At 41.2% G+C, this 16,512-nt stretch overlaps 1 protein-coding gene across 5 annotated transcripts in view; it reads left to right on the forward strand.

Annotated features, from left to right (window-relative positions):
- The first annotated feature begins 8,727 nt into the window (after window positions 1-8,727).
- The window catches only part of WDR11 (WD repeat domain 11), a 54,543-nt gene continuing 46,758 nt past the window's right edge, over window positions 8,728-16,512 (forward strand). For 4 of the 5 annotated variants that reach the window (XM_040254879.1, XM_040254880.1, XM_040254877.1 and 1 more), the window contains exons 1-3: window positions 8,728-8,894; window positions 9,906-10,017; window positions 15,628-15,781. In XM_040254879.1, coding sequence (XP_040110813.1) covers window positions 8,809-8,894; window positions 9,906-10,017; window positions 15,628-15,781 — 352 coding nt within the window. In that variant the 5' untranslated portion in view covers window positions 8,728-8,808. The remainder of the gene's footprint in view (window positions 8,895-9,905; window positions 10,018-15,627; window positions 15,782-16,512) is intronic. The other variant, XM_040254881.1, reaches the window with a different exon arrangement.

Below are 16,512 nucleotides of genomic sequence, written 5' to 3' on the forward strand. Positions count from 1 at the left end.
GGAGAACATTTTAATATCACTGCCATTTTACTGCATTCTTTCCTGGTAGCTCAGATGGTACAGAACCTGCCTGCAATGTGGGAGACCTGGGTTCGATCTCTGGGTCAGGAAGATCCCCTGGAGAAAGGAATGGCAACCCACACCAGTATTCTTGCCTGGAGAATTCCATGAACAGAGGAGCCCGGTGGGCTACAGTCCATGGGGTCACAAAGAGTCAGACATGACTGAGCAACTAACACTTACCCTCTGGTGGTTCAGACTGTAAAAAATCTGCCTGCAATGCCAGAGACCAGGGCTCAATCCCTGGGTCAGGAAAGTTCCTCAGAGAAGGCAATGGCAACCCACTCCAATATTCTTGCCAGGAGAACTCTATGGATAGACAAGACAGGTGACCTACAGTCCATGGGTTCACAAAGAGTTGGACATTACTGAGTAACTTTGAGAGAATATTTGTATTTGTAACTATGTACATGTACATAGTCAGAAATACAATTTTTAGTGTACTGCTTCTCAATAAACAGCATTGTTACTCAGTTTGTCAAGATTTATAAAATATTGCTTTGTACAATTATGCAAGAATCCTAGTAGTTTTCCCTTTAAAATACCTTATGTGAAGTTTAAACCTGTATCCTACAGAGAATTAATTTTCATGACCACTGCATACTGTATGAAGAAGATTTATGACTTTTCCTTCTCTTTATTGAAACCCTTTGTGCAAATGAGACAGATATGAGAGACATGGCCCACAAAATAGTCAGGTGTCACTTTCCTAATGAATTTGGCTGGAACCCTAGGCATTAACTTCACCCTCAAAACAGCATCCTTCAAAGGCAGGAGCTGAATTCTCAATAATCAGCTTGTTTGGTGACCACCTGCTAGGTCTGTCTTGAGGCAGACTCATGGGTCTGACAGCTGCCTCCTGCCATCTGGACCAGACTCCCAGGTGTTGAGCTCAGTGACACCCAAGGGACCAGGAAAACCAGGAAAGACAGGGAATCCCAGGCTCCCCATGGGGACCATGTAGATAGTGAGTGCAGATTCTGGGAGACAGCTCCTGCTGCACCAGTGTCCCCATGGGAAAAACAGCAGGCCAGTGAGGGGAGCAGGATAAGCAGGAAGGAGGAACGACACCCCCAGTCCTGGCGCCTGGCTCAGCTCCAGACTTGGAAGCACCTGGGGACTTCAGAAAGGGCTCCTTTTCTTCAGCTTCCTTGATTGACACCAGGCCTAGAGTTGGGTGTGTCATGACAAACACAGAACACTGCACTGTCAAATGGTAGTCTGGTAGTCAAGCAATGAAAGACCTGCTTTTGTTGTATGAAAAGGGCATACAATGGGCGATGCACTTGATTCCCGTAGAAGATGTTAAATTTCTGTATTTCCCCAAATTCACCAAATAAAGGGCATATTAAATTAGGGAAATATTGCAAATGACTACATCTCATTACTGAGTGGAAAAGATAGTAAAATTAGTTCTTAGACGATGATCTCAATTTTATTAAAAAATATGCATTTTTTAAAGAAAGAAATATTTAGTCACTTAAAAGAAGTCAATATTACCAGTAATCATATAATAATATTTCTTTGTATTTATGCTCTTCTGGAACTCTCATATTTTCTACAATAAGCACTTATTTATTTTGTAATTTAGAAAAAATTTAATACTAAAATAAAAGACAATTATACTCACTCCTGTGGATTATTTTAGGGAAATAACAGAATTAAAACCAACTATAAGCATGAAGATCTTTACTGTAGCTGTATCTTTTTTACTAAAATGGAAATAACTTAAATATCAGCAGATAGTGAAATAGCTAAATAAATCATTGTTCATCTATTCTATGAAATACTGTGAATTAACTTGAATGATAATTATGACTACATAAGTATTACAAGTATACTAATGATGTGAAAGTGTTAGTCGCTCAGTCATGTCTGATTCTTTGCAACCCAATGGGCTGTAGCGCAACAGGCTCCTCTGTCCATTGAATCCTCCAGGCAAGTGTACTGGAGTGGGTTGCCATTTCCTTCTCTAGGAGATATTTCTGACTCAGGGATCAACCCGGGTCTTCCACATTGCAGGCACATTCTTTACACTCTGAGCCACTAGGGAACCCCATACTTATGATAGAAGGGTCAAAAAAAGATTAATAAAACGTATGTGCATCATGAAAGTATGACATATATCTTTATTTGAATGAGATTGCAAGAAAAATGTAAACTAAATGCAAAAAGGCAAAATGGTTGTCTGAAGCTAAGGGCAAAGGAGAAAAGGAAAGATATACCCATTTGAATACAGAGTTCCAAAGAACAGCAAGGAGAGATAAGAAAGCCTTCCTCAGCAATCAATGCAAAGAAATAGAGGAAAACAATAGAATGGGAAAAACTAGAGATCTCTTCAAGAAAATTAGAGATACCAAGGGAACATTTCATGCAGAGATGGGTGCAATAAAGGACAGCAAAGGTATGGACCTAACAGAAGCTGAAGAGATTAAGAAGAAGTGGCAAGAATACACAGAAGAACTATACAAAAAAGATCTTCATGACCCAGATAACCATGATAGTGTGATCACTAACCTAGAGCCAGACATCCTGGAATGCAAAGTCAAATGGGCCTTAGGAAGCATCACTATGAACAAAGCTAGAAGAGGTGATGGAATTCCAGCTGAGCTATTTCAAGTCCTAAAAGATGATGCTGTGAAAGTACTGCACCCAATATGCCAGCAAATTTGGAAAGCTCAGCAGTGGCCACAGGACTGGAAAAGGTCAGTTTTCATTCCAATCCCAAAGAAAGGCAATGCCAAATAATGTTCAAACTACTGCACAATTGCACTCATCTCACACGCTAACAAAGTAAAGCTCGAAATTCTCCAAGTGAAGCTTCAACAGTATGTGAACCAAGAACTTCCAGATGCTCAAGCTGGATTTAGAAAAGGCAGAGGAACTAGAGATCAAACTGCCCACATCCATTGGATCACAGAAAAAGCAAGAGAGTTCCAAAAAAAACATCTGCTTCTGCTTCATTGACTATTTCAATGTCTTTGACTGTGTGGATCACAACAAACTGTGGAAAATTCTGAAAGAGATAGGAATACCAGACCACCTGACCTCCCTCCTGAGAAATCTATATGCAGGCCAAAAAGAAACAGTTAGAACTGGACATTAAACAGCAGACTGGTTCCAAATCGAGAAAGGAGTACGTCAAGGCTGTATATTGTCACCCTGCTTATTTAACTTATATGCAGAGTACATCATGAGAAATGCTGGGCTGGAGGAAGCACAAGCTGGAATCAAGATTGCAGGGAGAAATATCAATAACCTCAGATATGCAGATGACACCACCCTTATGGAAGAAAGTGAAGAGGAACTGAAGAACATCTTGATGAAAGTGAAAGAGGAGAGTGAAAAAGTTGGCTTGAAACAACATTCAAAAAATGAAGATCGTGGCATCCGGTCCCATCACTTCATGGCAAATAGATAGGAAAACTATGGAAACAGTGACAGTCTATTTTCTTGGACTCCAAAATCACTGCAGATGGTGACTGCAGCCATGAAATTAAAAGTCTCTTGCTCCTTGGAAGAAAAGCTATGGCCAACCTAGACATCATATTAAAAAGCAGAGATAATACTTTGCCGACAAAGGTCTGTCTTGTCAAAGCTATGTTTTTTCCAGTAGTCATGTATGGATGTGACAGCTGGACCATAAAGAAAGTGGAGCCCCGAAGAATTGATGTTTTTGAACTGTGGTGTTGGAGAAGACTCTTGAGAGTCCCTTGGACTGCAAGGAGATCCAGTAAGTCCATCATAAAGGAAATCAGTTCTGAATATTCATGGAAGGACTGATGCTGAAGCTGAAACTTCAATACTTCGGTCACCTGATACGAAGAACTGACTCATTGGGAAAGACCCTGATGCTGGGAAAGATTGAAGGCAGGAGAAGAAGGGGATGACAGAGGATGAGATGGTTGGATGGCATCACTGACTCAATGGACTTTAGTTTGAGTAAACTACAGGAGTTGGTGATGGACAGGGAGGCCTGGCGTGCTGCAGTCTATGGGGTCACAAAGAGTTGGACACGCCTGAATGACTGAACTGAACTAAATATAAAATTCACATTAGCATGTAAAGATTATAGACACATTTTTCTCTTTTTAAAAGAGAAATGTTCTTAATATTTCAAGAGAGTAAAATGAGATGCTCTTAGATAAACACTTTCAGGATATGTCAGGGAGCTTACAAGTTCACTTTTTTATCTTATGCTGGCTTCTAGGACACTGGATTTAGTCTGTCTACACTCAAGACTTATTCTAGGGCAGACTTTTAATTACAAGCCAGCCATATACCCTGAGTAGGAACACAAACATGACACAAATATGACACTTAGAAATGTCAAATTGGAATTTGTTTTTAATTGCAACAACTGGAAGATTCTGTGAAAGACTAGAAACCCTTAAGCCTATTAGAGTGTCTCTCAGTCTATTTCTACCAAGATCCAAGCTCATTAAGAATACGTAATCAATAGAATTACTTCTTCTCAAGAAAGCATGCTTGTGCACCAGCCACAAGTTTGTAAAGCTAATCTAATTTATGAAATGCTATTCCATGAGCTCAGTATTAAGACATTATTTATTTGGACTAATAAAATTCTGATGAATGAATCAAATAAGGATGTCCTCTAGCTTATTCTTCCATTAAAAACAGCCAATAACTGGATAAACAAACACTGACAGAGCCCCAGTGACCACAGGCATTAGTTTTGCCTGCAGGTCAGTTATGTGGACCAGCTGGAAAGAGAGAAGAGGCCCGAATGGGTACACACCTGGCTCACAGGACAACCATAACATTGGAGAATCTTACATACAATATTTAAAACCCTAAATTTGCCCAAAGTCACAGAGCTAGGAGGTGGCTGGACCAGAGCAGGACTCCCACCTGTCTGTCTGTCTGTCTGTCTGACCACAAAGCTCTTGCCATTTCCAGCAACACCTGACTGCCTCTCCTTGTGCTCAGGATGTAAGAAAAACACATTCTTCACATGGCTTCCTCAGGAGAAATCCATTTCACCATGACTGCTTTTCTCAGAAACCTCCTTTAGTCTAATAAACGGCAAGTCATAAAGTGCATTGTACTGTAATAGTTACCCATAATATGTGCAGACACAAAAAGAGATCAATAACAAGAGTAGTCAGACAATAAATCGGACTGATAATCATCCACAAGGAAGTAAAGGGTGGGTGGAAGGTATTTATGGAAAAACCCAGGAAAGATAAATAGAAGCCAAGTCTAGGATGTCAGTCTAGTACTCCCTCCTGTTCATTGAGTCCCCCACTCAGCTGCCAACTGTGCCTGGGTGCCTGTTACTGGTTACTGGGTGTTACTGGGTGCCTGGGTGTTACTGTTACTGTTACTGGGTTCCTTTCCTTTAAAATGCATTGACTGCACAAAGTGTGCACATGTGGTCCCAATTTCATCCCCGGCGACAATGTATAACCATACCTAAACCTCACATGAGAGCAGTTCTGTATTCTGGACTGAGCCCTGAGTGGGTGGAAGTTCACCTCTTTCACTAGCCAGAAGTGATCTTGGGTAAGTCACTTCCCCTTTCTGAGGCTGAGTTTCTTCATCTAGAACTTGGAGTTGGCAATACCTACCACTGATGAAACAGGATTAGTTTGCAGTTCAAATGCTTTCATTTAAAATAAGACAGGATTGACCAATTTAAAATAGCAGTGTTATAAGAAAAATAATCTAACTAATGTAGTAAACGTCATGGCCCATATTGATGCTAGAGGTAGTGGGAGGCTAAGTGACCAAGTGTCAGGAGAAGGGTTTGAGTAAAGACACAGCCTGAGAAAGGAAGCTCAGGAGACCCAAGTCTGGAAAAGAAGGCGACATCGTTATTCTGAAAGATACACAAGTCACTGTCTTTTAAAGCTAACTCCTGAGGCTACAGACTTGAGCTCCAGACTGCATCATAAGCATAATATGACTGCAGGATGGTCAGAGGAGCACCAGTTAGGGCTTGCCTGGCAGCTCAAACAGCCTATGTCTTTGGCTATGAGTACAGACAGGCTGGCTTTTTAGAAAGAGCTGAGTTAGCCCCCTCAGGGCCAAGGTCATCATGGTCGATCCAGAACTGCAATCCCCCAAACCCTGTCTGATATGTTCACTGTTGGGATCCCTTAAAGCCCTGGTCTTAAAGCAAATCACTGTGGTTTTGGTATCCCCATGAGTGACTCAGCAAATCCAACTCCACTTTTAACCAAATTCTCATTACTTCTTCGCTTGCAGGATACACCTTAGAGAGGGAAGATCTTTCTTCAGATTTAAGGTAGCTTAGAGGGACTTGGTGGAGAAGGTAATGGTAACTCACTTCAGTACTCTTGCCTGGAAAATCCCATGGACGGAGGAGCCTGGTGGGCTGCAGTCCATGAGGTCGCTAAGAGTCGGACACGACTGAGCAACTTCACTTTCACTTTTCACTTTCATGCATTGGAGAAGGAAATGGCAACCCACTCCAGTGTTCTTGCCTGGAGAATCCCAGGGACGGGGGAGCCTGGTGGGCTGCCGTCTATGGGGTCTCAGAGTCGGACACGACTGAAGCGACTTAGCAGCAGCAGCAGCAGCAGAGGGACTTGGGCACCCCATGAGTGGTGTCAAGGAATGGGTCTCCAAGACTCTTAAGAGAGAAGACTCTTGAGGGTCCCTGGGACTTCAAGGAGATCAAACCAGTCTATCGTAAAGGAAATCAGTCCTGAATATTCATTGGAAGGACTGAAGCTGAAACTAAAACTCCACTACTTTGGCCACCTGATGTGAAACAGCAAACTCATTGGAAAAGACCCTGATGCTGGGGAAGATTGAAGGCGTGAGGAGAAGAGGACAACAGATGATGAGACGGTTGAATGGCATCATGGACTCCATGGACATGAGTTTGAGAAAGCTTCAGGAGTTGGTGATGGACAGGGAAGTCTGGCATGCTGCAGTCCATGGGGTCACAAAGGGTTGGACACAACTGAGTGACTGAACTGACTGAGCTTAGTTGGGGGTGGGGGTAGGTAAGCTTCCTTGGTAGCTTAGCTGGTAAAGAATCCACCTGCAATGCAGGAGACTCCTGTTCGATTCTTGGGTTGGATCCCCTGGAGAGGGGCATGGCAACCCCCTCCAGTATTCTTGCCTGGAGAATCCCCATGGACAGAGGAGCCAGGAGCCCAGCAGGCTATACAGTCCTCAGGGTGGAAAAGCGTTGGACAAAACTGAGTGACTAAGCCCAGCGCAGCTTAGAGGGCCTGTGCTATCCCACCCCCTTCTCCCAAAAAGGACCTATATTTATATTCCAGCTCTGTCAGTAAATTATAAGGCACTTAGGAATCTAAGTGCTGTGTTAGGTTCTTTAATATATTATCTAATGTAATGCTTTTAATGATCTAAGGATAATTAACCCCTCCCTCTATATAATAGAAGAAAAGGAGGCTTAATGAACTCAAGTGATCTGCCCAAAGTCACAATAAATGCCCTTCTATTACTGATACTAACCTTTCAAGACACCTAGGACCAAAAGAAGGAAGGCTTAGCTAACAAGGAAAGTCCTTAGTTTACTGCCTAGCATGTGGTAATTCCCAACAAATGATATCTGGTATTAGTAATAGCAGTTCATTACAGGAACCATTAACGGATCACATACAGTGCACGGTTGCCATTGAAAAATTTCCAAATTCTGTCTATTCATCTCATTTACTCTCTCCATTCATCCAGTGAATCCTATACAGTCACTTATTCTTTTTTTCCTGATCATGGAAACCTATTCTTAAATCCACAATCTCATTTATTCTATAAACTCCATAAGGGCGGAGACTTTGTGTCCTCTTCCTCACTATATCCCCAACACCTACAACTGTGCCTGGCATTGGTTCAGTTCAGTTCAGTCGTTCAATCGTGTCCTATACTTTGCGTTCAATCGTGTCTGACTCTTTGCGACCCCATGGACTGCAGCACGCCAGTCCTCCCTGTCCATCACCAATTTGCAGAGCTTACTCAAACTCATGTCCATTGTGTCCTTGATACCATCCAACCATCTCAACCTCTGTCGTCACCTTTTCCTCCTGCCTTCAGTCTTTTCCCAGCATCAGGGTCTTATCAGATAAGTCAGCTCTTCCCATCAGGTGGCCAAAGTATTGAAGTTTCAGCTTCAACATCAGTCCTTCCAAGGAACATTCAGGACTGATTTCCTTTAGGATGAACTGGTTGGATCTCCTTGCAGTCCAAGGGACTCACAAGAGCCTTCTCCAACACCACAGTTCAAAAGCATCAATTCTTCAGCGCTGAGCTTTCTTTACAGTCCAACTCTCTCATCCGTACATGACCACCGGAAAAACCATAGCCTTGACTAGACATTGGTAGTTTTCCTAAGTTAACTGATCGAAGGCAGAAGGCTAATCGGGACTTTTAGCTCTTGCTTTTCACCATTTTCATCAGGACACATAGGTTTACATTTTCATCAGGGCACACAGGCTTACGCAGTCCCAGTCTTAAGAAACAGATGTGACCCCGGGCAACACCTTTTCCTTCAAGGCACAACCAGATCCTATACAGAGCCTCGGAACCCCAAGGTGGCGGAACCCTGAAGCAGGCGGAACACAGGAGTGACGGAACCTGAAGGCAACGGAATAGGGAGCGGTGGAACCTCGGATTTAGCGGAACCAAAGTGCGGCGCCCAAGGAGCTACCCGGACTCTGTTGGAACGGAAGCCCAGTAGCCGCCGGCTTCCTGGTTGCGCGGAGGCTCTAAGGCCCCAGTTTAGCCGTGGCGATGTTGCCCTACACCGTGAATTTTAAGGTGTCGGCGCGCACCCTCACCGGGGCCCTCAACGCCCACAACAAGGCGGCGGTGGACTGGTGAGGGCGCCGGGCTCCGAGGCCGCCAGGCTCGGCCAGGAGGCTGTGAGGGGAAGGGGGAAAGAACAAGAGGTTTCATCCCCCTGCTTAATTTGTTCTCTTCAAGACTGGACGCTGCCTTCACACTTTAGAGATTTTCATTTTTAAATGCTGGCTTTCTGCTGTTACTATAAAAGCTGTAAAAAAAAAAAAAAAACCCACGTGGGAACTTGCGCTGGGTGGATATATTTGCCCTCGTTCTCTCATCTCTTGTTTCTCTTCGCTCTTTCCCCTCACCTTCCTCACCGTCCCCATTCCCCACTCTTACCCTCTCCTTCCAAGTCTCCGGGCTTCTCGCCTCCATGTCAGTTCCGTTCTTCCCCAGTTCTGTCTTCGTTTCCTCTAATCCCCGTTTCTTAACCTGTGTCCATTCAACAATGTGCTGGACGCTGTGCCAGGACCCTGGGCTCTCGCCAGCTCTTCATTTCACCTTTATCTTTTTACTATAAAATGACACCGATAATTAATAACCAGGGAAATATAAAGCAGACTACTTGTAGCTGTGGCTCCTGGGAAGGTTGGCAAGAGTACAGAAACTTCCTGTTGAGTGTTCATCTTTTTATCTGGTTGGAGGGACCAGTGCTTATCACAGAGCATGGAGTGTGATCCCACGCACTCTGTGGATGCTCGGGATTCAGAGTTGAGTAAGACGAGGGATAAGCTCTCGAAGACAAATAGACGACCGGAGTCGCTTTATATGTCTTTACACCTCTACAGGCATATCTGTCAGAACTTAATTTTTTTATCCGAAAAAAAAAAAAAAAAGAATTTCAACAAGTTTTGTGTTTTAAAGCTTAGCTAGACCTTTTCTATTTAAATGGTAAAATTAAAGAGCTAACCTTTGGGCTTACATAATAATTTTATTAATGGTGGTGCCAGTTGGTTAGATTTATCTGTTCTTTAGGATGCCTTTTGGCAAGAAAGAAGTTGTTTTGCTTTGCTCTTAACTTAAATGTTAACACTTTTTGTTAGGGGCTGGCAAGGTTTAATTGCTTATGGATGTCATTCGCTTGTGGTAGTGATTGATTCCAATACTGCTCAAACACTTCAAGTTTTAGAAAAGCATAAAGCGGATGTTGTCAAGGTAAGTCAGATCCTACTTCCACCCTATCATAAATTGTCTGTTCTAAAGTTTTAAATCTCGCTGGAATCTCATTAAGGTCATAGGTAGAAATGTTGAGTAGGTTTTACATGTGATACTCTTAATTGGGGTAGCCTAATATTTCCATATCGGGTTTTCCGAATGGCTCAGTGGTAAAGAACCCACCTGCCAATGCAGGAGTCTCAGGTTTGATCCCTGGGTCAGGAAGATGCCCTGGAAGAGGAAATGGAACCCACTCCAGTATTCTTTCCTGAAGAAATCTGTGGACAGAGGAGCCTGGCCCGCCGCAGGCTATGGGGTCACAAAGAGTTGGAAGACTAAGCACACATGCATTTGCAGTGTCTCCATATATACTTAATGTCGCACCAGTATTGAACTATTAAATGCCAGTTTTTAGGTCATTTTAATGCTAGTGGAAAACACTGATTTTGTCCTGTACTGCACCACTCATTTCACTCATTAGTTTTGAGCATTTAGTATGTGCTAAGAGTATAGAGATGAAAGCCCTCAAGCAATTCATTGTCTAGTGAGGAAGAGTGAGAAGAAAACTCACAAATACAGTGTGGTAAGTGAGATGTCTTTCATATGCTATGGGAAGACGAACTACAGGTCACCTGGGTGTAGGGATCAGAGGAGGGCTCGGAATTCTGTTCATTTTAGGGACTAGTAGACAGTAGCTGGCTGAGTGAAAAATTAGGAAGTGCACTGCAGGAGAAGAGAATAGACTCGAAAGGAAGCAGTGTGTGTAAAAGATGGCTAAAAGATGGAATATACATGTAATCAGTAGGAGTAATGAAAGAAGGCAGCCAGAGAAAGTCACTTACCCTGAAAGGTTTATAAGATTAAGATGGACTTTGGATTTTTAAGTAGGAGGTTGATTTGATCATATTTGCATTTTAGAAAAACTCACTCTGGCAGTAGTGGAGGATCTGTTGGAAAAAGGCAAGACAATGCAATGGGATCGTGTAGGACAGTTGTAGTAATTTGGGCAGGAAATCCTTAGGGCCTAAAATAAAGAGACATAAAGGAGTCAGATTTAGGAGCTCTCTAAGAGGTGAACTTGATAGCATTTATAGAAAACAGTCTTAATCGACCTTAATCGACAGAATGACTCCAATGCAGGAGCCCCTGGTTTGATGCCTGGGTCAGGAAGGTCCACTGGAGAAGGGATAGGCTACCCACTCCAGTATTTTTGGGCTTCCCTGGTGGCTCAGAAGGTAAAGAATCCTCCTGTAGTATGGGAGACCTGGGTTCATCCCTGGATTGGGAAGATCCCCTGGAGAAGGGAACAGCTACCTATTCCAGTATTCTGGTCTGGTGAATTCCACGGACAGAGAACCCTGGCAGACAATAGTTTATAGGTTCGCAGAGTTGGACGTGACTGAGCAACTTTCACTTTAGAGGTGAACTTTACAGTGAACAGTCTTAAGGGAGAATCAGAATGACTCGGGGTTTCTGTATGAGTAACTGAATGGTAGTGTTGTTTTGATGACATAACTGTGTGAAGTCAGTGTTTAAGGTGCAAAGTCTGAGACACCTGGGGCGATTGAATTATACTGATTTGAAATTTTAGGAAAGACATTACTATTGGAGATGGAGATCTGAGGTCTTTTATTGGTTGTGAACTGTTTTACTGAGATACTCATACCATAAAATTCACCCATTTAAAGCATCATACAGTTCCATGGCTTTCATTATATCCAGAGTTGTGTAGCCGTCACCACAATCAGTTTCATAACCCCCCAAAGAAACCTTGTACGCCTTAGCAGTTGCCACCTACCCCCTTTCCCTTCATCCCTGGGCAGCCACTAATCTGCTTTCTGTTCTGTAGATTTGTCTGTTCTAGACATTTGAGATGAGTGAGATGGTGCAGTGTGTGCCTGGCGTCTTTCGCCCAGCATAATGTTTTTCAAGATTCATCCATGTCACACAGCTTGTGTCAGTACTCTATTCCTTTTTATCACTGAATAATATTCCACTGATACAACATTTATTTATTGATGAATATTTGGCATATCTCACTTTTTAGATATTACGAACAATGCTGCCATGAACATTTGTGTACAGTTTGTCTGTGTGAACCTATGTTTTCATTTCTCTTGAGTATATGCCTCAAAGTAGAATAGCTGACTCACATGGTAACTTTATATTTAACTTTTGAGAAACTGCCAGACTGTTTTTTCTCAAAGAGGCTTCAGTATTTTACATGCCCATAGCAGTGTATGAGGGCTCTAATTTCTCCTCAAACTCAACATCTGTTGTTACTTGTCCTTTTGATTATAGCCCTCCTAGGAGGTATGAAGTGGAGGAGGCAATGGCACCCCACTCCAGTACTCTTGCCTGGAAAATCCCATGGACGGAGGAGCCTGGTGGGCTGCAGTCCATGGGGTCGCAGAGTCTGAGCGACTGAGCGACTTCACTTTCACGCATTGGAAAAGGAAATGGCAGCCCACTCCAATGTTCTTGTCTGGAGAATCCCAGGGGCGGGGGAGCCTGGTGGGCTGCCGTCTCTGGAGTCGCACAGAGTCAGACACGACTGAAGTGATTTAGCAGCAGCAGCAGCAACAGCAGCAGCAGGGGGAATGAAGTGGTTCTCGTTGTGGTTTTGGTTTGTGTTTCCTTAATGGCTAATAGTGTGTAGCATCTTTTCATGTGCTTAGTGGCCATTTGTAGATATTCTTTGAAAAATGTCTACTTATTCCTTTGCCCATTTTAAAATTGTATTTTTAAAAATTTTGGAGTTGAAAGAATTCTTTATGGTTCTAGATACAAGTCCCTTATCAGATATATGCTTGGCAAATATTTTCTCTCATTCTGTGATAGTGCCCTCTGAAGCACAAAAGTTTTAAATTTTGATGTAGGCTGTAACCAAGAACCATTGCTTTTCCCAGTGTCAAGAAGATTTATACCTTTGTTTTTGTCTAAGGATATTATGATTTTAGCTCTTATATTTGGGTTTCAGATCCATTTTGAGTTAATTTTTGTATGTGATGTGCAATAGGGAAAAATACAGGGGATTTTTTTTAAATATCTACATGTATTGTATGATCTTGCTAAACTCATGAGATTTAGTAACTTGAGTGTTATTGTTTTGTTTTTCTTACTTAGACAATAATGTTATCTGAAGATAAGAGCTTGGATTTTTCACTAGTAATCTGGTATCTTTTCTTTCTTTTCCTTGTCCTCTTGCGTTGATTGGGACCTCTACTACAGTGCTTAGGACTGAGGGAGAATGCCTTTGTCTTATCCTGAGCCTAGGAAAAAAGCATTCAGTCTTTCACCATCAAGTCTAATGTTAGGTATAGGTTTTGTTTTTTAATTTTTTTGTTTTTTGGGAAGAAATATTATCTCTCCCCTCATTTCTGCCTTTTTTGCATTTCTGGAGTTTTCATTGTTTAGTATTGATCTGTGTTTCACTCTGGTGTCATATTCCTTTTGGCTAAAGAATTTCCTTCAAGTCCTTGAGGCATGTATCTGGTATTAGTTGATCCTTTCTGATTTTATTTGTCTGAGAAACTGTTTCACCAGTACTTTTTTTTTTTTCCTTGTAGTGCTTTAAAGATCACTCCGTTATCTCCCAGAGTAATTTTTGTTGGGAAAATTATGCATAATATGTATGCATTGTATCTTTTCTCATCTCCTTATCTTGATTTTCAGCAGTTTGACACACACACACCCACACCCACACACACACACACACACACACACACACACACACACACCCACCCACCCTACAATAATTCTTACCTGTGGTAGTTTTATTCTGTAAAGTTGTTGGAAACACTGAATTAGCAAATACTGAAACACTGATTGCTCCTAGGGGAAATAATGCAATTGGTTCCTAGTGAGCCTCTAGTTGCAATATTTTCATCAACTGATTGATATATAACCTTGTTTTATATGTGTTTCTGTTAAAAGACATCTTGTTTATTATATACTGTTGATTTATTATCATTGACCTCACGGCCAACTCATAACTCATGCCTGGACAAAGCTTATTTCATGTGTTTTTTCTATAATGCATGGCACAGCTTCTTGTGCTTAGGAGCACTAGATAGCACTTGAGCACTGTGCCGAGGACCGTTTTAAACAGTGAAGTCACAACTGGAAGCCCAGAAATGCAAAAACACAGTAGTAAGTAGGCCTCAGAAAAGACATTTGTTTACATTATGAGAACTGACACAAGAGCACCTTGTTCAGCCGCAGCTGGGATGCTCTGGTATGTTGAGTGACTCAGATTTTTCACTGCTCTGCATGTGTCCATTAATGACTATAAAAGTACTGCAAATACTGATTTTACAAATAGAATTACAAATACGTTTTAGCAAGTAGGCAAATTCACACATACAGATTCTGTAAATAACGAGGAGGGAGCGTATACATACCTTCACACATGTATAAAGTAAACATATACATATATACACGTTCAAACATATATACATGCATATGTGCAGACACACATTTTCATTTTAAAAAAACTCTTGCCTGAGGAAAAGATGTGTCTCGTTAACACTGAAGTTCGGAACACTTTTTGCCATCTTTTTCATGAATGCTATTAGAATTGATTAGCATGCTTCCCTACCTTAGCATTTTCTCTGAGTGTGTTTACTTTTATGTGTACATACGTGTGTGTGTCTGTGTACATAGGTATATGCCTATATATTCAAATATAGGTGTATGTTTGAAGAGTCTGTGGTGTTAAGTTTGTTAACTAAACACATACTTGAATGTCAGCTGCAGGCACTGTGTTAAGGTCTGGGAATAGAAATGTGAGCAAGGCCCCCGTGATCCTGCCGTATGGAGCAGGACTGGTGATAGGTCAAAACAAAGTAAATAAAATAATTACAGAGTATTATGTGGGAAATGATCCAAAGTAATCAAGTAGGAGCGAAAAAAGGGAGGCTGTGGCCAGGGAAGACCTTGGCTCAGAGGAAGGACTCTGTTTCATTCCTTATTTTGTCAGTGCTCAGAAGTTAACCTGATTTGTGCTGGGATTCTTGTATTTTTTGTTTTAAAAACTGTTAATGTTATTATAAAAGTATGATGCATAAATTTATTTTTTTTTTTAGAGAAAAAACTGCTACAATTTTTTTCTGATTTTATGAGAGGGATACCCAGATTTTTTGTTTGCTTTTGTGTTTTCCTTTTGCAAGATTTTGGTAGCTCAAAGTTGTCTCCTTTTAATTAGAAGAACAGAGTGCAAGAGAAGATTATTCTTAACAATTTAGGATTTTATGTGTTATGTCAGAATTAGATTTTATGGTCTTTACTGTGATTAGATGATATACCAGTGATCATACCATTTTAAGAGATGGTATTCTGGAATTTTTACCTGAATTCTCTAGATTATTAAGGCTGTGTCTCATTTCTGATATTTTAAAGGCAAGAAAGTTGTGATGTTTTCCAAACTATTTTAGTTGCGACTTTAAAAAAATCATAATAAAAATGTCTGACTTTTGAGGAAGCTAATTTCCTATTTTTGTAATATAAGTGTAGAATGTAGCTTGAGTTCTGGTCAGTGTTTTATAAAAATTATGTATGATTTACATCCAGTGTAAATATTTACTTGATTTGGTTTCTTCTTGATACTAGGTTAAATGGGCCAGGGAAAATTATCATCATAACATTGGCTCGCCATATTCCTTGCGCTTAGCTTCTGCTGATGTCAATGGAAAGATCATCGTTTGGGATGTAGCAGCAGGAGTAGCGCAGTGTGAGATCCAAGAGCATGCCAAGCCTATTCAGGGTGAGGAAAGTCTGCGCTCCACTGAGCGTCTGTGTTAATACACTTACTGTTAGAGCGGTTGGTTTTTGTCCCTTTCATTTACTTTCATCACTTCTCAGTTAACTCTTGATTGTGTGTGGCCAGTTCTGTGGATCTGAATCTAGCTTTCTTTTCCCTATCAATACACTCCTGGGCTTATTTCCTCAGATCTCAATTGATTTGTGCTTTGGTAAAATGCATTAATTTCAGTTGAGCATGATGAGAAAAATTAAGCTCCTTATAAATGGTCTTGTAGATCTAAGCTATAAGTAAACTCCCCTGAACTGCTCCTTTGAATTAGCCTGCAATGCTTACTTTCTGCTAATAGAGATAAAATGTTATTATCATTTTCATATATCAATAGATCTTTGTTTGCTTGCTTATGTTACTGACCTAATCAATACAGTATTCCTGGCTTTGACTGAGTGGCTCTCTTGACTGGGTGAATCTTTTAAATGACTGTTAAAAAAATATTTATTGATTACTTACTGTACCTATTGAACTAGATCTTTATCTTCTTTATTGTTGTGAAAAAACATGCAATTCTGTAAAGTCCTATTAAGTAACTCCACAAAAACATTAGGAGAATCTGACATTGATCATGGCTAGGACAAGTCTTTGACATAAAGTTTTAACTAATGAATAGTGTAAATTGCCTTGTATTTTCTTTGAGGTAATATTTCAGATTACTTGGAAATGTTGACCTCTAGATT

The sequence above is a fragment of the Oryx dammah genome, unplaced genomic scaffold, assembly GCF_014754425.2.
Source record: "Oryx dammah isolate SB20612 unplaced genomic scaffold, SCBI_Odam_1.1 HiC_scaffold_14, whole genome shotgun sequence".
Classification (NCBI taxonomy): domain Eukaryota; kingdom Metazoa; phylum Chordata; class Mammalia; order Artiodactyla; family Bovidae; genus Oryx; species Oryx dammah.